The sequence below is a fragment of the Accipiter gentilis genome, chromosome 17 (genome assembly GCF_929443795.1).
Source record: "Accipiter gentilis chromosome 17, bAccGen1.1, whole genome shotgun sequence".
In the NCBI taxonomy this organism is placed as follows: domain Eukaryota; kingdom Metazoa; phylum Chordata; class Aves; order Accipitriformes; family Accipitridae; genus Astur; species Astur gentilis.
Genome location: NC_064896.1, coordinates 11,840,890 through 11,867,530, shown reverse-complemented (window position 1 = coordinate 11,867,530; position 26,641 = coordinate 11,840,890). Strand labels below are relative to the sequence as shown.

At 42.4% G+C, this 26,641-nt stretch overlaps 1 protein-coding gene across 16 annotated transcripts in view; it reads right to left on the bottom strand.

The window, feature by feature from the left end:
- BRSK2 (BR serine/threonine kinase 2) overlaps positions 1–26,641 on the bottom strand; it is a 324,024-nt gene that overhangs the window by 73,870 nt on the left and 223,513 nt on the right. For 15 of the 16 annotated variants that reach the window (XM_049820723.1, XM_049820725.1, XM_049820726.1 and 12 more), the window contains exons 4-5: positions 20,250–20,390; positions 9,903–10,019 (exon numbers count right to left, since the gene is read on the bottom strand). In XM_049820723.1, coding sequence (XP_049676680.1) covers positions 9,903–10,019; positions 20,250–20,390 — 258 coding nt within the window. Of the gene's footprint in view, positions 1–9,902; positions 10,020–16,643; positions 16,860–20,249; positions 20,391–26,641 lie in introns of those variants that run through there. The other variant, XM_049820736.1, reaches the window with a different exon arrangement.

Here is a 26,641-nt window from a genome sequence, read left to right as displayed (position 1 = left end):
TGATGTGGTATCACAGCTTTTGGCAGATGATGATAATAACATCAGGGTACACTTGGGACTGCAGCTACCTTGACAGCAAAACTTAAGCAAGGAGAGAGAAATGCAGCTGATCCCTCACAAATTTCGGGAAAGATGGAATTCAGAAGTTTAGTACAAGATTTAATACTCCCCCACCCCCCATTTAAGAGGTTATCACAGGTATTCTAACCAGGTCTATCCATTCAGTAGTGATCCCAAGTGTCTTAATTTAGACTGGATTTTAAAAACCTCAATTCAAGAGTGAAAACAGATCATGAAAACCAGAACCTTCCCTCAGAGAGCTGGCCATAGTTGGGCCTTAGGATAGCAAAAAGAATGGACTTGTGCCTAGTGGGTGGACAGACTATCTGGGCTCTCTTGGCAGCTCTGTCACTGGCAGCCATATAGACATGGACAAGGTTACTGGACATGGACAAGGTTACTTAATGTTTTTAAAAGCTGCAGCTGGCCCCAGTTTGAAAAAGGTGACCAGAACCTCACCATAAGTGTACTCTTCTGAATAAAAGAAGAGCAATGCCAGCACAACTTTCACACCTCACAGAAGTTTGTATGACTGAATTTTGACTGATGCTGGGATTTGTACGAGGCTTTAACCTTTCAGGGAAAAAGCTTCTATAGGAACAAATAGCCTGATGGCAACATAATGAAATAAAGCTAAAGCAGTCAGTAGTGTTAATAAAATTGTTGCTTCTTGACTAAGCGGGGGCTCATTTGGGGGACTTGCAGCATATTGCTGGCCACTGCTGGAGAGAAAGTGAGGCCACAGTGAGACACCGAATTACTTAATGTAATGTATGTGTTCCCAACCCTCCAAATTATATTGTTCTCTGTGAATTTGCTTCTTTATAGCAATCCAACAGCTACTCTACACCTGTTCTTTTCAATACCCCAAAGCTTTAACCACTAAAGAGTCATATCACTGGACTAATGCATGATTTTACAAGCTTTTAGAAGACAAGTGAAATTATTCTTGTGAGAATGCTTAACTAGTGGTGGTGTCTTTTTTTCTTATCATAAAAATAGTGTATAGTGTACAGGTCATCCTTAAGGCACACACAAATCAGAATTAAGGAGCAGGACCAGAACTGGGACTGCAACCCAGGACTGGACAAGCACAGCCAACTGCCACCAGTGCTAGACTGCTTAGACAGAACAGTGCAAGAGGGAACTATGGAGCTGTAGGGAAGGTAGTACTGCAACCATAATTTGGAAAAAACATCATGAACTCAGTTTAGTCACCTCAGAATAGAAAGACCAGTTCTAACATATTCTATATAAGTGAGTCACACTAGGTTTATTGGAAAACGTATCGGGGGGGGGTAACAAAGGAGTGAAGACACAATCTAGATAACTGTTGAGCTCCTGTCACTTAGCGTGTCTGAGTTTTCTCAGTCTTGCATGCATTTTAGCTTCTGTCAGGTACGATGCTACCATTGCCTTTCCTACAGAAGGTGAGTCACGAAGACAGACAGTACATTATATGGCTACTGCAGGTGGTGTCCGTGGCTAAGCTAGAAACTTAAGCCAGACCTCTCAAATCCTGCATGGTATCCTGTAACGTTCAGCATCATCCTTCAGCACAATACTTTTCAGGTGGCCATGCCATCTGGGGTGCACTGGAAGAGTCAGTGTCTCCATTTGCAGAGTGCTTCTGAGTTCTTATTTGAACATGATGACTCCAACAAAGATTTCAGAACTCTTAATTGTGGATGCTGAGCAATGCAACCACCTTGATAGCTTCCTGTGCTAACATCCTTGAAAAGAAGAATGTAAGTGTTGTGAAGAACCCAAGACAGGTATATACCTTTTTATGTGTCCCACTAGCAAATGCACTTAAAGCATTTAGCCTCCTGAGGTCAGCTGGAGTGCAGTGGAATCAGCTAGGTGTCTTACAAGGCACCACTGAAATTCTGCTAAAATCTAGGAGAGTGGGGGGAGAAAATGATATAATAAGTCCTTTGAACAAGATGGATTGATTTGATCATTCAACAGATGCACTGCAACTGCCCAGAGAGCACAGGTTCCTGGCATAACCATTCTGAATTCTTGCCAGCACACACTAGCTAGATATCTGCAGCATTATCTTGGCTAACAGCTCTAAAAGGGATCCTCCGGCCAGCCAGAACCCATAGAAAACTCATTTCCATGCTGCCAATCACAGAGCAACTTCAGCTGCTTTAAAGAGAAAACTCAAATTTAATCAAAAATCTATTTATCTTTCTACAGAGTCATGAATATTTCTTTGGCTCTTATCACTAATTATTCAATATACGTGTGTCAAGAGCAACATTGCCTGCCTCTTCCCCTAGGCCATCTCGTCATCATTCAGCTACATCTCTGTGCAGCAAAAGCCACAATCTGCCCTTGATAACAAATAAGTATATCGCTCATCAAGATCAAGAAGCAGTTGCTGCCTGTGGGTACTGCTGCAAAAAAAGCACCGATGTTGGCAGTGTTTATTTCAAGGGTGACTTGGATTTTCCCAGGCTAGTTTGTCTGGGGCAGGAAGGGCTCTCTGAATGGTCATTCACAGCTATAACTCTAGGACACAGTAATCTTATAGATCTTGGGGGACCTTAGCAAAGCATTTACATGGGATTTCAATCGGAGGAGATAAGCCAGAGTGCAATGGTGACATCCAGGACAGTCCTGGACAGTTAAGTCAGGCATTCAGAAAGAAATGTATATATCCTTGATGTATCTATCCTGAACTTCATCTGAGAAACTAGAAAAGTAGTTCTTGATCTGGGCACATCAAGATACAGCACAGCTGCATTAGATCTGAGACAACCAGGGCCACATCATCAGTGCAGATGCGATGTGCCCGTGACCTACAGTTCTCGTTATGTAGGTAAGAGAGACCTGCACTGTGCACACACAAATCGACTGCCCATGTAGGGTTTATCTGGGAATATACAGTAACTGCTTTTCCAGAGAAGCTGCTGGTTGATCCAAGAAGCACAGGGAAAGCTGTGTAATCCTACTCCACAGTGTGACAAATCCTGTGTTACACTACCTGATGAGTTCTCAGGTCCCATCAAACATGTGTGTCCATGCCTGGGTCCTTTGGCCCCATGCCTTAAGATGGTACTATTTGGGGAAGAAGAAAAGCTTCGAGTGCCATTCCTTAGGCCTCACAGCTGGAGGCAGAGTTTCTGCAGAGAGGGAGGAACAAGAAGCCTCCTTCCCTCTGTTTTTCTTATGCATGAAGTTACTTTGATACAGAAAGTTGTACAGGTGCATGGAAGTCCTCCCACGTCTAGCTGTCTTTGCCGTTGCTCGGATGCTAGAGTCCCTTCCCCCCACCCCGTTAATCACAGTCTCCAAGCTGGCTTTCAGAGACAGAAGCTACCCACTAGCACAATGGCTGCCTTGTGCTTTCCCCCCATGCTGGGTAGCAAAGGGCTGAGATGAAGGGGAAAGCCAGAGGAGTAGCAAAACAGATAAAGGGGATTCTTCAGGAGAAGAACATACATTAGAGCATTCTGAGTGGAGAAAGCAACAGCCACAGATCACACAGAAAAATAAGACAGGGAGAGACTGAAGAAATGGTTCCAGTAGCAGTGGGTAGTTAAGGTTGCAGTGAAGGCAGTAGCTGTAGGTAAGGCTGCAATTAAGGCTGTAGCTGTAGTTAAGGCTGAATGCTATTTTGCCATTAAAGCTTCAACTCAGTCCTTTAGCTTTATATGAGAAAACTCAGCATCTAGCACTCAGCCATCTTACAGCTGTTTACTCCTTGAGCACAATTACATTTCTGGGGAATCTAAATCAGTTCATTAATATATCAGTTCAAATTATTAAGACTTGGAACCTTTAAGAGATCCTTATTTAAAAAATGAAACAGACCCCTATATTAAAAGGGCATAAAGGTTGCAAAGTTAAGCTTTCAAAAGTTAAGAATTGCTAAAATAAAGCTTGAAGAGGTTATACTGTACTCTGCAGGTAACTTGGGGTGGGGCGGTGGATCTGTTGCTGTCCCCAATGCCTCTGTCTTACTTGTGGCTGAAGTTGGAAAGTCTGTAGCAATGTGAGGGAAGTTTAGTGTCATGGAGGACAAGCTTGTGATAGAGGCAGCTGATTGACATACTGGAGAATCAAACTCTCTCTCCACCCCTGCCACAGAATCCTTCTGTGAAAGAAAATGAACAGGTGCCTTAAACTGAGATGTTCAGGTTCCCCAGTTTCCAAGATCACAGTGCAACACATCTGAAGTCTGATTTACAGTATTTATAAGCACGTGGAGCAGCAGCTGCAGTTGGTAGGCTCTCTGCTCTCCAAGTAAAGGACTGTTATCAAGCACTGAGTATTCTGAGATATGAGGCCCCAGAGTATCCACACTCAAAACTGGTTGATAATTCTGAGTTTCATTTTGCAGAATCACGTGTCCTCATATAAATGGAGATAACCAGATCAATGTGGCAAACATGATATGAAAACAGTGTAATTAATATTTGTAAATCTAAGATACTACGATGAAAATCATACCTAGTATTCATAGCAAGGCTTGAATGCAGAGAGCAGAAATTATGAATGGATCCATAAAATGAATGATGAGGAAAAATCAAACATTAAATAGCCGTTTGTTCAAAAAACCACACCACCCAAACACCAAATGAGGCAAAGATTTGTTGGGAGAAAACTGTACAAACTTGTAATTAATGGCCATATCCTAATGTGCATGGGCTAAGTTAATGCTATACTGGCAATCTTAATATGTTAAGCACATCTTAAATTCTCAGTGCTTGATTTTGCAGACTTAAAGCTCTTTTAACATACCTTGGGATGTATTATAGTTGAGGCTGGTATTAATGGTTATTAATAAAGTTGTCTGGTATTTCCCTTTATAATCCTCATTTTAAGTTGCCCATGACTTACCATGAATTTAACAACTTAACAACAATTTTCCATGCTTGTCATCTGCCTTAGCCCGGTTTTAAGCTTGCGTGTGCATGCATGTTATGTATGGGCGAAAACATTTCCACCATCTAAGTCTAATCTAAATTAAATATTTTTTCCCATAAAAAAAGGAAAATTTCTAGTATTCTCAACTGCAGAGGAAAAACTTGACTATTTGTTTGCATTCTCTAGAAAAATTTACTCCAACTGCCACTAGAAAAATGCAGTTTGCATTTACGAGCAGAAACATTCTAGAGCATCAGGATGAAAATTCTATTTGCATTGGTGACACTTCACAGAACAATTTTTCTACCTGAAACTGATACTATGAGCTGCTGTGGCTGGGGTTGTCACAAGGTACCAAACTTTAATACAAAGTGAGTGCAAAACCAATGGAAAATAGATCCAGGACTGACAGCAACTGACTGGGACAACCAGGTAGCGTAAACTAGAGCTGGAACCTAGTGGAAAAGAGAAAAGGATCTGGGATTTGGGGAAAATACAGAGCAGAAATAACTGGGAGAAGTCAGCAAGACTAGAGTGCAAATCAGGGAAGCAGATGGGAACGGAGTGCTGGGAATGGAAACTCTTGATGAGATAGAGTAAAAAGTACTAATTCTGGCATTTCCAATTTTAAAAGCCTAAATTTGCAAGCCTAACAATAACTGGATGTAGGACACTTGCATATGTTTTAGACAACATGCACACATTTATTATAAAGGGGAAAGAATATGTGCAGCATCATGTCTTGTCATTAAAATCAGAAACAGCGCTTGGACACTGAGGTGTGTTGCAAATCAATACCGCTCTCCTGAATTAATCTGCTCATCATGGGTGTGCTGATACACCAAATCAAGATGTAAGGGAATCAGGAACTAGATGATCTCTGCTAGCATTTCTAACAAACACACAGTGCATTGGTTGTTATAAATACCTTGAGCTCAAAAAGAGCCAGTAATCAGTCCTTAATGAGATTATGTGCGCTTTTTTTTTTTTTTGATAGATCCAGGCAATCTGTAGGTCTGCAAAGTGTTGCTAGGAATTGCTAGGAAGAGCTGAGAGCAGAGGAATGGACTGTGCTGGAAACAGCTGGAGGTTGCTGTTTTCCTCCATTATGCCACTGACAGGCACAAGGCTTTCTTCTCACTCTCAAAAAAATCATGATCTGCATTGCTCTTCCCACATGCACACAGCTTTCTGGATCAGGCTAGGGGTTCCCTGTGGAGACACCAATATGGGGGAACTGTTGCATACAGTCAGTTAATTGTGTGGCTGTCAGCAGTGGCATCAGTCTCCATACTGACTGCCTCTGCAGAGATCAGGTCTGGTGCTGGAGCGAGCTACATTTACACGTCAGCTCTGTCCTAGCTCTTGGTTGGGATAGAGATTTGGAGGTAGGCAGCATAGAGACTAGCACTGCTGTGGGTTCTCTGTCATCTGGCAGCTTGCAGGAATCTCCACCCACTAGGACTCAGTGATTTGAAACTGTGATGAGTGAAACAGAGAGAAGTAAAGAGATGGCAAAAATTTACTTTGCCAGGTTTCTGTGAGGAGCAATGGGGAATAGGAAAGATCTTTACAAACTCCCAAGAATTGTAACTCAATAGTATCTTCTTTCAATCCTTCATTTTAGCCATAAGCCCTCTTAGTTCAAGAAAAGGGAACAAGGCCCAGGGAATGCCCCAACACTTCCTACTTTTTCAAGACTCCTATAGAAATTACTGCAATTTACATTCAGAGCAACCTGTGCACTGCAATGACTTACTAAGATGGAGAACTGAAGCAGAGAAAGGTAAAGCATCTTGTCCAAGACCACCCTGAATGCCTTCAGTAGAGGCAAAAGCCAAGCTCAGATCACCCGGGTCTCAGTCCTGAGCTTTAACCATAAGGCACTCACTCTTCTTGCCTAGTGACAATTCAGGATGGATTGGACAGTATCTACTATTCTGAAACACTGCAAGGCAGTGTGCTGGGAGGAATCGCTGTGAAAAGAGTCAGGGGAGTGTCTCTGCATGCCATTGCCTAGATGGGTAAAGAGGAGTAAGAGCTGAAGAGATCTAAAATAATAGAAGCAGCGTCCTACCGCATCTTCTGCTTCCTTCCTTTGCTGTTTGCTCACAGACTTCCCCCGCTCCTGGAGGAATGCAGAGACTCACTGCGTTACTTTGGCATTTCAAGGACCATCTCTCCATGAGGCTGCCTTGCTGTGCAACTTCTGCAGTAAGTTGGCTTATTTCTGCAAACCCTACATACAGCTTCTCTTCCCTTCAAGGGTCTAAAGACACATGTTTAAAATTATGGCTTATTCTTCTGTGCTTTGTATATGCAAGATTTGCGCAAAACATTTCCAGTAATGGAGATTCATTACAATCAAGACCCAATGGGCAGTCTGTCAGTGACAAATTCTGTCAATGAAACAGCAAGTCCATCCTTACCTCCCTCTTCTACACAGACACAACCGGATTGAACTTTTATTGTTTTCTCCAGGTAACCATCAGTGCTACAGAAATCTGTGCAGATCTAAGGACTAGCTCTCAGAAAACACTGACTCTGAGACAGGCAATACAGCATACTTTAGACTACATGATTATCTTCAGGAGGCCAGTCAAGGCCCTGTGGTGACCTAAAGCCTACCCAAACTCTGGACTAAACTTAGCGAGTCACTTGTGACAGCAAAGAATTTTTGACTGCACGCTAACTGCTCTGCTGTACTGACAAAGTTAGCTGCATCACACAGCTCAACCCCATCTGATCCTCCCACTCTGACTGACAGAAATACCTGGAGACTCCTTGCGTGACTGTCAATGGAAATGTTACAGTTTCATCTCATTATCAGTGTTCACAGCACAGATAAGACCATTCTGGAAATTAACTTCTGGGTACACGGAGGAGCATCTTATTAAAGCTCAGTATCTCAGCTATGATTCACTCTGTTTTGTTCCTTTTCATGCCGGCTGAAAGTACCAGCTACAAGGGTAGGTAAAACTGTTGCCTTGAAAAGCTCTGAGGTTACTCTGTGTGCTCCAAGGGAAAGGGAGTCATAACTGGATTGCCTTTCTTTGTGAACAGTGTGGCATATTGTTATATATTCCTTCCTTCCTTCCTCCCTTCACCCCCCAAACCAGAGAGATCACAAGACACCAGTATCAGCCATGCTGGGCTCCATGCCAGGAGAATTAATGAAGTGGTGTAATAGCTCACATGGAGGCCTAGTGATTGGCACCACACTTAAAATACATCTGCAAGGCAGGAGATCATAGCATTGCTGCTGTGTTCTGTTTATTACAGGCACATCTCTTCCGTTCCATTGATTTCTTTATTAGCACGTTTTAAGGCCGCAATGTGGGGGCTGACTCCGCTTGAAGCATGGAGGTTTGAATTCCAGCACAGCTTATGGAAAGGAAGTCTCCCTTTGAGACTCTAGACCTGGATGACAGAGCCTGGTGCTAACAAGGACTGGAACCCTACCGAGAGGTTCCTGAGGAGTTTGAAAAATCCTACAGGGCAATGTGAGACTGTGTTGGCTTTTATACTTCCTCTTGGTTTTTTTCATGGAAGGAAGGGGGAAAATTTTATCTAAAGAGTACACAGGCTTTGTGGTTAACTGCAGGGAGGACTTTATTTCCTCATCTAGAAGGGTGGTTTGAAAGCAGCTGAAAGCAACAGATGTGCAAACTCATAGCTCCTTGCTTTTCATCTGTGCTGCTAAGAGATCAAATCTTGACTTGACATGGACAGAAGGAACGTGTGGGTCTCAGTGTACTCATCAGCCAGCATTCAATCACATCATGAACTTCAAATAATATTGCTATCCATTATTCATGACTTTGAAAGCAGAGCCATACAGCTCAGGACTGAGAGGCAGTGGCTGGGCTGTACAGGGAACCATGATGGCTCCACGTCTACCCTGAACTACCTTGGCTCAGGGCACAGACTGAAAAAACATCGAATGTAATCAGCTGAGGACAGGGCTGGGGTGGAGTTATCAGATTCACACTACCAAAGGCCAGGAAGAGTAGGTCTGTATGGGAGGAGGTGAAAATCCGCTGGTACTGCCTGCAGCTCCAGTTTCTGAGTTTGCTGTTATAAAAATTCAGACACAGGTAAAAGCTGCCATAGCGGGCCCAGCCTGAAGCAGCTTGATGCAGCTGCTGCCCTTGCCACAGCTCACTGTGGCAGCCCCCCACAGTCAACAGAGCACCAAGCCATAGCTGGGGTTGGGGGGGAGCGGTGCATGGTGCAGTGGTGTCCCTAGAGGCAATGGTGATGAGAGGGCATTGCCCCCAGAGAGCGCGTCTTGTCCCCTGCCAGGCAGCCGGGCTTTGCTCAGCTGTTAGGCTTATTGCTGGCTCCCTTGGAAATTCTTAGAAAGCTCTTGCTGGCAATTGAATCGCCATGGAAATGTTTTTATATTGCCCCTGCAATATTCCTCCAAGCAGTCTCCTTTGTATCTGCATTCATGCCCTGCTTGTAATTGCAAAGGAACCTGCTGCCTCCCTGTCAATCCTGCAAGTGAGCCAAAACGAAGCAGTGTGGAGCATGAACAGGAAGAGCAGCCTAATCAGGACATGCAAATTCCATTTCAAAACCCCTAGATTCATTTTCTTTTCACCCCCTAATATTTTTAAAGCCTCTTCCTAAAACAGCCAACACTACTGCTTTCAGTTCTCAAAAATTATATGGCCAGTGAAAGCAAACACACCAGCATATGCAGATGAATCCAAATCTGAAAGCCTTGATTTTTAAATCTCTATGTGACACCTGCAGAGACCTGCTTTTCACTGTAAAGCATTTAAAAACCCTTCTTTTAGCTATCTTATATACTATGTGCATCATATCAATTTATTACTATGCTGAGAAATAATGCACAGTGTAAGTCTGCAGGTCTTTATTGAAACCCTTACTATAGACAACTTTTATATCTGGAATCTATCACTGATTTTTGCAACATATTCTGAGACACTCACCCACAACTGGTTTCTAACAAGCTGTCCCCAACCTGCAGCGATGCCATCCCAAAGTCTGCTATCCGAATGTTGTTCTTTTCATCCAGCAGTAGGTTTTCTGGTTTTAAGTCCCTGTGGCTGTAAAGAGAGGATCAAAATGTGAGTTAAATTATCCACGACAGCTTTCCCACTCCAAAACTTGTTCTTTAGCCAGCATAGAATTGAATCTATTATATTTTAATTGATTTCATTTTTTTTCCTGTCCCAGGCAGGAGAACACACATATCCAAGATCCAATCTTTGCAATAATCTATACCATATTCCAAATGCCCACTCCTCATGAATGCAAGGCTTGAACCCGCAGTGCCCTGACAGGAAATGAACATCTTCGACTTCCAGTGATACCAGCACAATCTGAGGGAGAGACTGAGAGAAATAGGTAGGAGGAGAATTTCAGCTTGGATTTAGGGCTGATATACTCCATCATATGCCAGCTCCTTAAGGTAGGAGGCAACACCATCAATATATTCTGTCAACAACAGGAAACAAAATGAGTGATATCTAGAGAAAAAAAAATCCTTGGTGTAAATGCTACTGCAAAAAGCCCCCATTAGGAGTTGTTTACATAGACATATGGCTTTGAAATAATTTGGTGTAATTAGCTCTGATGGAGAAATACCTTCAACTCAGCACTGCTTGTAACTAAGGATGCCAGCAGTGGGAAGGAAGAGAGAGGATTCCCTCCCTTCCATCAAAGCTAGATTCTCCTATTATTTGGCAACATGGGAAGAGCCAGGCAGCCATGATCTTCAGGTTGGCAACTCCCGCTTTAAATCAAAGGTATCATATATTGACTAATTTATTAATCTCCCTTACCCACAGCCAACACCACTGTGAACCCATGTCTGCTTTTTAGTACTCAAGTGCTTTTGTACAACTACCACATATACCTGATTTTATATCCAAAGACAAAAACCTTGCACAAAATTTGTAATGGCTCCCCTTTTTTTGTTTTTATTTGCAACTCTTGAACAGTCACAGAGATGAGAGAAGCACTTTAGGCAAACGAAAGAAGCAGCTCTTTTCCTGTTTTTGCTTGTAAGTAGGCAAAATGAGTCTTTGATGTCTTGCTAATAAAAGGTCCAAATACAAGCACTCAAACCTTGCAGGCAGAATGGCCAGCTTTGGTGGCCAGTCAGAACACAAACCTGTGGGAAATGGCCAGCCAGCAACACATGTGAGTGTCTGGCGAACAACAGTAATTTGTAACAATGGTTCACTAAAACAGCTTACCCTGACCAGAAACTGAACTCAGCAAAAGAACCAGTGTTGGGATAGTCTAGTCCTGTGACACCCATAATGGAAGGCAGCCTTATCTTCATGCCATTTCCTCTTCAGTTTTTAAGACATTCCTCTAGCAATCCTCTTGCATGCAACTGTAATTCTACCTCTATACCACTGTAAAGGAGGACTGTCTCTGCCGTCTCAAAGAAACATGAGAGGCATGACAATGTCCTGGAAATGATCTCTGATCTGAAGTCTGAAATGATCAATTAGAGACAACTTGTAAATAATGCAGGTCAATTCTATGCAAAACCAGAGCGCACTGTAATAGGACACCTAGGAAGTGTAACAGATACTTCCAAAGGAGACTTCCAGCAAAACAGCGCACAAAGCAGGTACTGGTTATTTACCTTATCACTGAGTCCTATGATTCCTTGCCCGTCACTTTTTAAAGAGCATAAAATTTGGTCTCCAATCTTGCATAAACATGATGAACACTGTGTGTTAAAGTGGCCTTGTTAACCATGGGCAAACAATCTGGTAGGTAAAGGAGCAGCATGATTCAGATTTGTGCATATTTTCATCTGACAAAGGAAAAGGTACTTTATCAAATCTATCTTTCTCATATAAATCAAAGTTTCGAGGTAACTGGAGACAGAAGACTTATTAGCCATAAAACAACTATCAGGATAGTCATACCTACTTGATAAAAAAGCAGGAGATGAGTGACAAGGAAACGTTCCAGAGTCAGTGAATGACCAGTTAACGGCCAGGAAAAGAAACCCTGAATGCGATCATCAAGGACAGCCGTCCTGGACAAAAGCAAGATCATCAACATCTGCCAAATCTGAACATGCTCCAGCCCCAAAAGTGAAATGGAGTAAAGAGCCCACAGTCCTCAGGGAAGCTGGGAAAGCTGGACACTAATGAGACAGTAGTGTGTGATTTAATCTCTCCTCTAGCAACATCCTGGACAGTTCTCATCTTACAACTGGTTTCATTAACAGGGTGCTGGGAAGACCTCATCTGACTGGGGAGATGCACTGAAGTTCTCCTGTCTGAAGACTAGGGCTCAGTGGCAAGTAACAGCTCCCTGTAAAGTAAGTGGTGCTTGTTTGATGCTATAAAACAAGAAACCTCCCCACAGCTCAAGTTGTGTGCGTGTTCTCCTACTGTGCATGGTTTTTCAGTGGCTATGGTTGTTTTTCAGTCTTAGCGACTGCTCCTGGCTGACAGCTGAACAGATACATGGTGTAGAAGCTGAGGGTGCTGCTGCCCATGCCTGTTCCACTGTTTGTGCACTGGCTGATACCATTCATACATGTTCAGTTTATAGCAGGCATACTGCTGACATATGCCTTTTGTACCTAAAAATTGAAATTCCTTGCTTATCCTAAAATCGTGTATTTTTTTTAGAGAGAAGAAAGAGAATTTGAAGGAGTGATCAAGGCAGAGCATGACCTAAGCACAGGATGTCCACAAGTGTTTCTCCAGCCTGGATACATGCTCACTACAAAACATCTTATATTATTTCTGGAAAATGGTGCAGATAAACGAAATGCAAAAATGCTCTCCTTCCATGCCTCAAAGCTACCAGCCTTAGCAGACCTGCCACAGGCCCTGGCTGGAGCAGAACGTATGTGAACCTTGAACCAGCTCCACTCCCAGACCACTGAGAGGTGGTGAAAGGGAAGGGACAACACATTTGAAAATGAGTACAGTATTCACTGGTGGAAAGCAGTCTCCTTCTCCCCATTTCATCCTGTCTTCCCATCAGCTGGGATCCACAACACAGATAGTTTTAGGCCTGGGTTGTTAGGGAGGATCAAGTGGAAAAATGAGATTCCTATAAAGAGGCAAACATATTCAGGTTTCTTTTGGAGAGCCACTGCAAGAGAGAGAGGAAAAAGGGAGTGCCACCATCCACATTCCAAACGCGGAGTTAAGCTTCACCTCACTGTGCTTTGCAATGCTTTTCCATGAATGATCAGCCTATGTGGGCTGATGGTGGTCTTCAGGCAGAGGTCCTGACCCACCTCCCAGAGAGCATTTTGAGAGCCTTAAATTGGGACCTGGGGATTCACAGGACTGGGATAGTATGTGTGAAAGGAAATCTGGAGTGGCAACAGACCTTAAAGCCTTTTTTTTTTTTTTTTTCTCTGACACTCACCAAAATAAAACCAAGAAAAATGATCAGCTCTTCACTATAGCCCACTGAGAAGAGAGAAGAGTGTGGACTCTGGTGAGAATAGTTACATTCTTTGCTGTCTGGGCCCTAAAATACAAGAACTGTCATAAGGCAGTTTTGCATCTCTCTGACCCTTCTCCATCCCTCTTTCAACACAGTCCCTAGTGCCCAGTATAGATGGTTAGCATAGGAATTTCATGGCAGCCTGAGTATTTTTTTGTATTGTGGCAGCACTCTTCTCAGACACCAGGATGCCAGTGGGATCAGGCAGTGCTTGCACATTCAACCACAAGAGAATTTTATGCCACAATGAAAATTTTCTTCTAGCTGAAACATTTCTCTGCTATCCATCTTTGGACCACTTTGAATTTGCCGAGGCAGCATCCGAGGGATAGAAGTCAGGCCAGGAGTCTGCACCAGAGTGGCAGAACCAGCACCACTGCCACTGGGAATGAGACTTCCTCTCTGCATTTGCATTTCCCATCTTCACATTGCCAGCTTTTCAAACGCCAGAAGGAAGGCAGAAGAACATGTGGGAATAGGGAAGGCTTGTTATAATTTACCAAAGAGCCCAGCAGCCCGGACAGCCTCATGCATTCATATTTGGAAAGAATTCTCTTGTGCCAAAATGAAACAGAACAAAACAAAACAAAAATCCCACTGTATGTGGTAATTACTTGGCATTAATGGAACATTGCAGAGTAAATGCATTTAATTTGGTCCCATTCCAGCTGATCTCTCTGGCTCTCCATGTCTTATATGACCGCATCAACTCCTCTCTCTGCAGGTGAACAGAGGACTCATTACCCTTTTGTTGTTCTAAAGGCTTTAAAGCTGTAGGGGCTTTATCACATGGCTGGGAAATCAGAAAAGAAAGCAACTTCTTTATTGACAAACACGGCAAACTCTCCTATTGAGCCCTGCGTATGCTGAGAAAGAATATGAAAGAGAAATGCAGCACTGCAGAAGAAGTCAGTGTGATCCTGATCTAGGGTGGTCACAGACTCCCAGACCTCCTCAACCAAGACAACAGAGCAAGAAGTTAGCACCAGGAGCCTGCATACAGCAGGCTTTTGAAGGGAGAATGTGTGAGTGAAAGGGAGCCATTAAACAAGCCACGACAGGGGAAGCATACACTGTCAGACTCTCTGCAATGTCCCTCTTTTACAGATTACAACAAAGGCTTTACAATTCCCTTGCAGCACAAGATGGATACAGAGAGAAATCTGAAAAAATTGTCCCATGGAAAACGGCACAGTTCTTGGAGGTTTTGCACAGAAAATGAAGGCATACATATGCGTTAACATGTTCCAGCTTCCCACTTACACGCTGGCCATGCTTGCTTTCTGGCCGCTGCCACAGATTCTATTCAGACAGCTCCTCTAGCTCCCTCCATTGCTTTCCTAGTCCATCCTCCTGCTCTGGGAATATCCCCGTATCTGTACTGCAGGCAATTGTAGCATACAGAAAAAAGAGAAATAAAACACTCTTTCCCTCTCACCCAGCGTTGATAGAAGGTTTTTTGGTTTAGGGACAGATTCCAGATCTTGGATTCGCCTGGCACAAGGTGGTAAACTAAACCATTATTTTAAAGTGATTTTTGAGCTGAAACGTTCATATCAGTTTCTATGACAACTCATTGTAGGTCACAGATTTCTAACCCAAGAAACCTCCTAATTGGAGTAGTTGCAGGTCATTTGTACTAATCAAATTGTTGGCTACTTTGCAAATGCTTTTCTTACTCACCCCAAACTCCCAGAAGGGCCAGACCACAGAATAATTGTTCTGCAGTATGCCTCTTAAAAGTGCCTGATGTGATGGAAATAATTTATCAGCAATAATTAATAGTATGAGAAGCAATATTTTTCATTTTCATGAGCAGAAAAAACCTTTCAGCTTATTTTCTCTTGCTTCTGCAAATCAGATCCGAACATGTAACTTTTATCTATCTACAGAAGAATCTTTGTTTAGAGCCATGGTTGCTATGCTCAAATTTAGTAAGTTTTCACAGAATTGTGCAGAACAAGTAAATTTAGTTATAGCTAGGAAAAAGGACAACATCTATAAACATATTAGGAGACCAGCAGAAGGGTTTGTATGCATAAACCCTTGCTTGCTTTTTAACAATTATTTCCATTGATCTATTAAAACACATTGCTTCTCCCTACCAGCCTCGCCTCAAAACACATATTCCATGTATTTCAAAGCCAGAACAGACTGTCAGGCCTGATCACCACTGCTGTACTTGCCAGGGGACGTTACCTGGTTATGCTCACAATAAGACTATGCCATTTTTGAGTTTCCAGTGGCTTATATAAAGAAGTAAACTTACAAAAATACATGTTCTCTGACTTTAGCTGAGCTTATAACTTTGCCTTTGGCATTGCAGCTGCTGTACTTGATGGGTTTTCTCTGGTTCCCTGTACAAGGGAAAATTCCTCACTGTTTTAGAGTGAGTCTCAATCACATATCTTAAACTCCTGGATTCAGGCTATGATTGGTGAATTTCAGCTCTCAACAAGGGAGAAAGGCACCTTTCTCACTTCTGATGGTCTGAAAGAAAACTTGAAAACCTAAAGACTCAAGGACCAGAAAAAAAAGCAACCAGAAACCAACCTTATTAAGTTTCACAATTTCTAGACCAGTTTCACATTTGGAAGCCTTGAGTCATGATTTCAAAGTGTCCAGCTGCTGCAGTCTTAAGTGTTCGACAGACCATCCCTGCAGAACACCACAGCATGCTCCTAATAAGTGAAGCAAGGCAGTGCAGCGGTCATGAGGAGGGTGGCACTACCTGACAGAACATGGCACCTGGCATTCTTCGGCTTTCTCTGTTTCTCAAAGACACCCCAGATTTCTCCCTAAAAGCGTGCTTCCTTTACTGACAGTGCTCTGCAGCTCCTGCTTGCAGGAATATACCAGAGATTTTGGCACTACTGCTGTGAAATCTTGAAGCGTTATTTTATGAGGAGCCTTTCCCCCTCCTGCACTGATGGGAAGAACACAAGGCAAAGTCAAACAAAGCTCTTATTCATTGCCTCAGCACTCTAAGTCACACCCCCCCATGCCTACGCATGCATACACAGACACACTTCAGCAAGAGCCTTGTGCGTACTCAAGCAAGCACAGCCCCAGGCAATGAAAGGAGAAAGGGCCCTCATAATTGTCATTTATCAATATTCATAAAGAACCCGCCTTAACCCCTCTCGTGCATGCTCGGTAAAAAAACCACAAAATGAAACCCAACCAAAATAAAAATAAAATGAAATAATCATCTCGCTGTTCATTACCGCAGGGGATTTCCTCTCAATGTCACCACTGCCCTGTGCAGTAATTGGCATTATCTGTTATCTCTGAAGCCATAATAAGGTTTGCCACAGGGCATTTTCTGTAATCATATTTTTATTTGTCAGCTTGTGAGATACTGACACCAAATATGAGCTTGACCAAAGCAAAAACCCAACACACACAAAATACACACGCTGCCAATCCCAGCTCTTGCTGGTGATGTCACATGTAGCCAATGAGGCGCCCGCCAGCTCTCCTCGCCCAGCTCCCACCCTCTGTTGGCGATGCAGCATTCCCTCACTGGAGATAAAAAAGACACTTCCTGAGGAAAGCAAGGATTTGTGACCTACCCTGCTACGTGCTCCTGCGCTGCTTCTGACAGAAGATATAGTCGGCACTGAATTAGCTGAGAGCTCTGCCACAGTATGGAGGCAGGGTATTCAAAAGGGACTATTGATTTGGGGCACCCAGCTGAGACATCTGAAAGGCCCTGAATTTCAGAGAGCAGACACCCACCATTAGGTGAATGGCAGCTTAGGAGAAAAACATCAGTTATGTCCAAAGAAAACTTCCTAGGCTAGTATAGTCTTACACTGAAGTCCAAGGAACCCCAGGTTCCTCTGCCATTTCTTGCACCACTGCTGAGCGTGTCTGCTCTGGGCACTGCAGCATGGTGCAGAGCCCTCACAGCTAGCACAGAGGAAGAGCTAGAAGCAGAAGCAAGAATGCTGCATCACTGAGCTAACCACTCAGCTTGCCAGCTCAGGCAAAGCAGCAGGGTAACACAGATACACTGTTTGCAGGATCCCACGTAATGGTGCTGTCTGTCTGCACCCACGGTTGCCTGTGGGTCCCTAGCACAGCGCAGCGCTATGTACACAGAAAAGTCCGTAGAGAACCCTACAGTGGGTTACCTATAAGCTTTCCCCCATGGCCAACCTCTACCAGAAAACCCCGTAAGTGACTGCACCTCAGAATGAGGTACATCAAATATTCCCCTGCTGTTCCCATTAAATAAAATAGGAACAGAAAGCTCCTACTTTTTTAAAACAACACACAAACAGACTCAAGCTCCAAGCCTACTCTGCTTCCTTGTCTGAGCTGCTTGTTTGAAAACACCTCTCAAACACAGGCAATCTCTCCACACAGTAGCAGTAGAAGCCTTTTACTGACAGGAGGATTGGGGAATCCTTTCTGATTCTTTGATCCAGGAATCCTGCTGCATCAATACATTTTGAGCAGTGAAAGCTGAATGTGGTTACGTACTGCTGTGAAAGTAAGCCACAGATATTTCACAGTGTTTTGGGAGGTACAGGCAGAAGATGGGACAATGATATGGGGCTGGGGATACCAGGCTATCAATCTATTCTGCTGGTAAGTTAGAGGCACCCACATTTAGTCATTAACCAAAGCAGAAGCCTTCATTTTTCAACATGGTCATAACTGGATAACCTGGCTGATGAGATGATTTGTCACTTCACTGCCCCACAACAGGACAAGGTCAGGCTTCATTGCTTAGGAAAGCACATTAACTTTTATACTCACACACACGCACACACGTACATATATGCATGCTCTGATTTTCAAAAAGGGTTTAATGATGAGTGTCCAGAATACAACACAGAGTCTAATATAACACAGACCACACAAGTCTCAGAGTGACCTGGAGAGAGGGAGAGCTTATGATTTACTGCTAACTAACTTGGCACTAGATGCTAGTTGAGTGGGAGTTGGCAAGGAGACAGGGGATATACTTCTAAAGACTACTGCCCACAATCCAGTACATTTAACAGAGGAAAATGGATCCCTCAAGAGAGACATGCACTCTGCCTTGGAAATTCCACATTTTGTTAAAGCCGCAGAGGTTCTTGTCTGTCTGACAGCCTCACCACAATCCTCACTTAGTTCATTAAAGTCTGACATATCAAGAGATATCCATCACAAGCCCAAAGGACTAGTATGTATGTGTATATATGCATGCTTTCATGGAAACTTCTATCCCAACAGAGATTCATATTTCTCTGGAATATCCATTTGGAAGAGTAATTAATTTATCTTCAGCTGTACTTTATTTTTTGAATCTTTTTGGATTGGGTGTCTAATTGTTAAGCCAAGTAGGGAACAGAAACATGTATGTATGCAATCCACCAGTGGTTACACTGCCCAGTGTACATAAAAAATGACAGCTGTACAACCTACCACGGATTATGCTAATTATAAGAAGGTCATGATCACTCAATCCAGTTGATTAGCAGGGAGGAAAACTTGTGGAATTCTCAGAATAAAACTTGTCAGAGCTCTCTGCCAACAGAGAAAACCTAGATCCTCTAGTTAGGGCACGCAACCTGTTCTTGGCTCTTATGGGAATTTCTCTGACTATTGTAACCCTGCCTGGGCCAGGTAGGTCTTGTCCTCAGGACCTTCTCACCCAGATCCACCACCTCTGAACTGCCTCTTCTGCTTCTTAATATATCCTCAAGAAAGGCTCTTATTTCCCTTTCCATTTATTAGAAATATGCTCTCTTTCAGATTAATATTCCATGTTGAAATGAGTCAGAGAGGTACAGGGAGGAGGCTAAAAGAGCAAGCTAAATATTTAGGCGTCTGTTTTTGCTGTGGCCATTTATGCTGCGGACATCTGGTTTGCAAGTTCTCAGCACAAAACTGGGGGTACAGAAAATCACTGTACAGTTACTGAGAAGTAACTACATACACAATGTTAATACAAATCCAAGCACTGAAGTATCTATCAGTGGCCCTCGGCCTCCTGGAGGGGGGGATCTACGGCTGTCTGTGGCTATGGAGAAGCTGCCATGCAGACATAACATAAATGGTCTCTCCAAGCCAATCTAAGTGCGAGGAGCTGGATTTCTGAGAAATAAGCAGGCAGTTATGGATCAGCAGCTATACAGAAACTCTGTGCTCAGACTGATTATAACAACTCAATTTCAGTAGAATTTAAATTACTTAAACTTGCTGAAGATGAAGGAGAAGCTGGTCCAATTTAAAACACCACCTGAAAGCACAGGTTAAACCCCACTTGATGGTTAAATCATATGATGGAGTTAGTATCAACAGCAGTCAGATCAAGAAAATTCTTCCCTACTGGAAGGGAAATTAAAGGCAACAGTGACTCAAATGCCCAGAAGGGACTCAGTGAAGGCTGCCAAAAGCCAGCAGGTTTCCAAAAACTTAAGGAGGCCATAAAATGAACTTTGCTGTATTTGTAATTGTCCCAGGTTTCTTCAGGGATACATTTTGATACAGTGTATGTAATTCTCAGTTATTAGCAAGTGCCCCAATAATGATGGAAATTTAAACTGCTTTTCCTTGGTGGTTTTAGTTTTCCTGGTTAAAGCATTCCCTATGAGTGACTTCTCCACCAGTGAGAAATTATGGACAATCTTCTCCATGAAAAGTCTATCTGTGACTGGTGCACTCACCCACAGACAGCCAAGAATTAAAAATTACATCAGCACTTTACCTAATGCTTTTAGAGCTTTACAACATCAGTTACTTAATAGTAACTAATGGTATCAAGAAATAAGATCCCTTTATTCTGTGCTTTTAAATAACAGGTAACTCCTGTTGGAAATGGCTGTACTCACCATATTGAATGACTATGGCAGAAGTCTAAAGCAGAGATGATTTGTCGGAAGAACTTCCTGGCTTCTTTTGGTGTCAATCTTCCCTTTTTTACGAGATAGTCGAAGAGCTCCCCACCTGACACATGTTCTAGCACCAAATACCTAGAAAATAACAAAGCCAGGATTTTATAAGCACATTATCATACCAACCCCCTCACACTCACACAGATACATACAAATATGTCTACACGCGGTCAAGGAGAACAATTCTGGAAAGAACCATGGCAGAGAATCAGAATTTTAAAATCAGGAGTGATCAATATTTTTAACAGGGGCTCTGCAAACTTCAGACATGCCATTGTTGGATTCAGTGTTCAATATAATAGTGAGAGATAATCCAGAAGCCAAAAATGACTCAAAAGACCCGGAGGGGAACAAGAGAATAATCAGGTATAAGCTTTCATAGCAGCTCTTAAAGCTACAGTGGAGTAAGACTGCATCCTAGGAAGGCTCAGATCCCTTAACCAAGGTGACAGTTCCTTTATAAAACAGCTGTGGCAAAGCTGCACTCACATACTGTCCTGTCTTGGACACTTGAGAACCAGACAGATGTCAACAAACTAGAGGGAACTAAAAAAAAAGAAAGGTGAATAGTTTAAATTATGGAAAAAGATGAAAAGAACTACATGTGCACAACCTATGTAAGGGCTTCAGCTTTTGCTGCTGAACAGCAGTGATTTGCTGGAGTAGCTGCCCTCCCTTGCAACTCAAACATGAAAAATGGGACACTGAGTGAATAAATGCAGCACAACAGGGACCTAGGAGCAAGAGAGGAAACCCCAGACCTCACATAGCACTCCTGGCAGTCATAGAGAGAAGAGTGAAATCTCCTGGAAGGAAAGGACTTGCCATGGATAGACTGCCTTGTTCTTTTAAGTAGGGGTAATGAAAGGCAGCCAAGCAGAGGAAAACTTAGTATAAATCTCTGGAAATGTTGCCTAATAGTGGGAATGAAATAGTTTCCCAGGGAAGTGGCAGGAACACCATCAACTGAACCATTTAAAAATAAACCAGATTTAATATGGACTAAGCAATAGACTTCTATTGGCAAGAGGATTACTTGAAACCTCTGTGGACTTTCTCCACCTCCATTGTGATTTTGTGCTCCACTGTCTCCTTACTTGTTTGCCCAGCATATACTATTCTAATGCAGAATGAAGAAATTATGCAGTGAGATTTTTTATTCAGAATCTGAAATGACAAGTATAAACAACAAATTATTATTATTCTTACTGAAAAATCACTTTTGTTCTTTGGCTTTGTTAGCTGTTTTACAGAAACCTGTACCCCTCTCCTACTGCCTAACTCCTTTGAAGTGAGTTTCAGCGTTGCATGGCAAGGCACGTGATCTGAAAGTGGTTTCTGTAAAGCAACAATGCAAGGGTGAACAGTGCATTCAAACCAGTGGCAGTTTGTTTGAGAGACACCACCAAAGAACTTGCAAGCAAGAATTAAGTATTACTCCAAATTTTGAGTGTACTTCTCTGTCCCCTCCTCCCAACAGCACAGCAAACCAGGCTGAACTGTATGTGCAATATAATCCCTCTCTCTCCATGCTTTGGTTTACAGCAAGCTAGTTTTATTACCATTATTAATCCAACTCTTCAAATTTCAGTGGACACTGAAAATAATTAATCCAGCGTACTGTCTTTTCTGTACCTCAAGCAGCATAATCTCAGAGGAAATTTCTAAATTTGAAATGGAAAAAGGAGAAGATTATTATAAATCTGGGGGCTTAATTATTCCTATTTTCAATGTTTGCAAAAAGATGGAACAATAGAAGGACTAGAAGTTGTTCTGAGGAAAGTAAAATTGGCTTAATGATAATGGCATTAGCCTTGAAGTTGCAGAAGTGGGACCTGAGCTCCTGGTCCATCATCAGCTCCCGTGTGACTTCCGTGTGTCAGCTCCCAGCCAGCAAAAAGAGAAAGCATTTTCCTGCCTCACAGAAATGCAGCAGAGAATGTAGTAAGAGACAGACATTGATATTGTCTTGCCAACTAAGTAAGTAGTACAAAAGCACAAAAGGGAGGACAACAAAATGAAATCATAAACTTTAGGGAATTAAAATGGTATTTTCTGCAATTTTTATCAAAATAGAAACAGTTACAAGAAATATGGTAATATTGATCTTTTCTCCATTAAAGTATGTAAAAAAAAGAGAAAAATCTTGATGTGAAAATCACATTTGGAATATGTGGGTTATCTTCTCTCCAAGAAGAGATGACTAGTTACCAGACTGTCTACTGAGTACACTTCAGTAATTTGGAGATCATCGTTCATCTGCATTACATTTTTTGAGCAAGACATTGAACCACTCAGAAGACAGTTGATATGCAGTAGCCATGGGCAATGGGGTGTCCACATTTTCAAGTCCCAATCCTTGTTTTCCAAGCCTTGGCTAACAGACACTCTGGTAAGAGGGTTTGCTATGTAATTCATTCTCCCTCTCATACTAGAGACAGATCTGGCTAACTATCCCATATGGCAAAGCCGAGCATGGCACAGAATCAATCCTAAAATTCTCCTTGACAGCTCCCTCTCTCACTGTGCCCAGAAGAAGCTGGATACAGCAGTGCATCTTGCCCCCAAAATTCAAACTGCTAGCTGCTTTCTTTTTCTGGGAGGTATTTTATGAAGATGATTGCAGTTACAGGCATACAGAACACCCTCCACACTGGTTTCAAATGCACAGTTTTGGAAAATTACAGACCCAGCATTTCTGTCACCCACAGCAGGAACTGCAAAGCAATTTATTTTCATCAACTTCATCTTATTAAAAACACTCAACAAAAATGCACTGACACGTTGTATGAAAAATAATACAAATTGAAAGACAGGGAGCATTTACAAGGTTATTCATTTTTGCTTGCCACATAGAAGCACTAGATATAATAATGGAAATGAACAGGGGAGAACATTTGAAAAAGATTTGTGCCTATGACAAGTCAAGGGACACAGAGAAGCACAGCGACGATGTATTCTGACCTGACAAAGCCCCCAATGTGACAGGAGTGAGAAGGACGACAAACACATTTCCCCATGGTCAAGTGCAAGAAATAAATGCTGCAGGGATCATTCCACAAGTACTAGGTGGTTATGTTGCAGCTAGGATTTCTGAGTTCGGATTTGCAGCTGGTCACCCGCCAACCCTATTCCCTCCAGTATGATGCAGGGTTTTTTTAGGATAGCCCCCAACTAGGAGATTTTTGATTAAACAAGGGCATAATTCAGCACCTGCCTCCATCTCTGTGCAAGCCAATGTTTTGCTTGCACATTACATGGCACAGTAGCAGTACACATTATTTCCAAACAGGCCAACAAGAGGGGTTTAGACATTTCCAAATGTTGTACTGGTTCTAACTATCTCTGTACAGTTTACACAATCTTTACTAAATACTGTGTATCTGTATCCATCCATCTATCTGGGTATGTGTGAGTGTGTCTGAGTGACTCCATAAAAGAAGAGAATACACACTCTGAAAAGACAAACAGAAAAAAGCGAAGGAAAGAGCGAGCATTATTTCAGAGTCTGGAAAATAAGGCATACAGACACTACACCTTTCCTGAATCTGTGGCACGGAACAGAATCCAGATCTCCTGAGTCCACATCAGCACCTAAAATCCTTTACTTTAGCAAAGTGCTATAGGATTGGAAGTATGCCAATGACAACTCTTGGAGGATCTAGGAGAAGGTAAATAACACATAGCCTGTAGGGGAGAAAAAACACTAAGAAGTATTTGCCTGAGTTTCCCCTTCCCTTTTATCTCTTCCAGATATGACAGGTTCTCATCTCACTACAGTACTACTTTTCCCATTTATTCTAAGCAAGTGAGCGAATTATAAAAATCCCAGGACAGTAACCAGAACTAGTCTCCTATTACATTTGGAGATGGAAGTACCTTACTGGTGAATGAAGCTTTTTTTTTTTAAATCCTGTCTACGTAAGATTGACAGTATCAGTCTTCCCCCTGTAAAAATGTAGGAAACCCTGCTCTGTAAATAGCCATTGCAAGGAGGTTCAAGGAAAGGAAAGACCCAGCCTCTGGCTGGCAGCATGCACACTACCTGCTGTGATAATACAGAGAAGAGCTATTTTAGGACAAAAGACCCTGTAAGAGCACTTAGCTCTCACATCTTGGATGCTCTTGACACACACCACCTCTTCTAATCCTTGCATTTCACATGAGAGAAGCATTACAAGTATTAACCTCCTGTTCTTTACTGATAAGGAACTGTGAAGCAAAGTGACTTGCCCAGGGTTACAGTCACCCAGTATCAGAGCTGGGATTAGGACCTGTGGTCCCTTGTGCCTTCTACTCCACGCTGTCCCCACCACCAATTCCCCTTCTGCTTGCCAGGACACTGGAAAAGCAAGAAAAAAACAGGCTTCTGCAACTCAATATGAAGCCAAATGTATGGGTGTTAAAAATAAATTCTCGATTACTTGTTTTCTTCACTAGACATATTCTTTAAGAGGCTGCAAAAATTTTCACGGGCCACAGCTTGCTTGTATAACGACACCAAGGTCCACGTCTTGCATATCTCATGTCCCTGCTACAAGCCAAGACTTGAAACTAAAAATCTCTGGTTAAGTTTCAGAGCCTGAAGGAGACAAGACTTTAGTCTGTAAAAACAAAGAAGCCAATTGTGTAATACAAGAATAACTTCACTTATTGGAGAGAAGCAGAGATTGCATGCAGCAGCATTCTATCTATTCCCTTTGCCATTTTTCCATCTGCATCCCATCATCACCACCTCCCCAATAAAAGCTATTAAGTTCCTAACCTCAAATGACCAACTACATATCATATCAGAGAGGTGCATGCAGCTTATAAAAGCAAGCTTAGAATAATCCTAGGCTCTTTTCTTCTTTTCTTTTTGGTTCATTTTATTCACTCTTTCAGGAACCAAAACAGTAAAGAAGTAATAATGAAAACTAAACAATATAGCAAAGGAGGGGTGATTTCTGCATGTGAAAGAGATGGAGTAGCCAAGATGAATGTGGACAAATGTGGTCTTAAACTACTCCATAACGTGGTTTAGTGGGCATGGATGATGGTTGGACTGGATGATCTGGAAGGTCTTTTCCAACCTAAATGATTCTATGATTCCATTCTATGATTCTATTTTATGCCCCTCAGATTCTGGCTATACCAGGAACCAGCACAGGCTCCAAGAACTCTCTAACTCACAGTAGCCTTCCCATGGCTGACTGTGGCTTGTTCTGTAGCACTACCTTTCTCCTCATTACCTCACCTTGTCTGTATTCTGCGGATCACCAGGTGTGACAGCCCAACGGTTTCACATCATTCCTGCATCCTTCAAGTCATTTTAGTCTTTCCTAAATCCTGCATGTTAGTAGGACTCCTAGTAACACAGAGGATGGTCCATTTTCCCCTGGGAATGATCAATAAATATCCGATGATCAACAACAATTTTGTCTATACCCACCATATTTTTTGGTTGTATCCAACTATGCTAACTACCTCACAGGACTGTGAGGATTTATGATGTCACTACCAGAAGTTAAAAAAAAAAAAAAAAGCAAGCTGTGACTTCTGCCCCAAAACACACAAAAAAATTTGTAAAATTTAGACACTTAGATAAAAAATCAGAACAGTTTTCTTCCTTCTGAATAAACTAAGATGCTGGTTTTCATCTCTAACGTCTTTAGCTGTCCTATCACCAGCTCAAACACAACAAGACTAAAACAGAACTCTTAGCCTTGCCACCTCATTCCACTTCTTCCTTTCTCTGCCCCTAGAGATAATGATGCTTGTTTGATCACAATTCAGGCTTGTACTGCAGGTGTTACCTTGTGACTCAGGCTTTCTTCAGGTTCCTACAACTTGGTTGTACTGGTATCTTTTAGATGTTTCCTTTATTATACCTCTAAGATAATGGTTCTCCTATCCACCCACACGGCTAAAATTTTATGTCTAATTTTAGCTAAGTATCTTGCATCTAAATTAATTCATTATCATCTCTTTCACGTTGATAAATACATTCTTGCCTCAGTGCTGGTGATTCAAAATAGATACCAGATCATCACTGCAATACCATTTTCTTAGCTTTCCACTTTGACCACTCCTTCCATGCCTGCATTGTCTCCTTTTTTATGGTATATCTAACATGAACCAGCTGCCTTCACTTCTAGATACCTTGTAGCCCCTTCTGTAACCAATCTAGAATCTCTTTGGCCTTTGAGGTTGACTTCTGTCTCTGACCAGCCTCCAAAGCCAGGTTCCACCATCCACTTGTTAAATATCGAGGCAAATGATTCTGTGCTCCCACAGCTCCCCCCCCCCCCAACACCTGGAAGAGCCATCATTGTTAATGACAGAGCTAC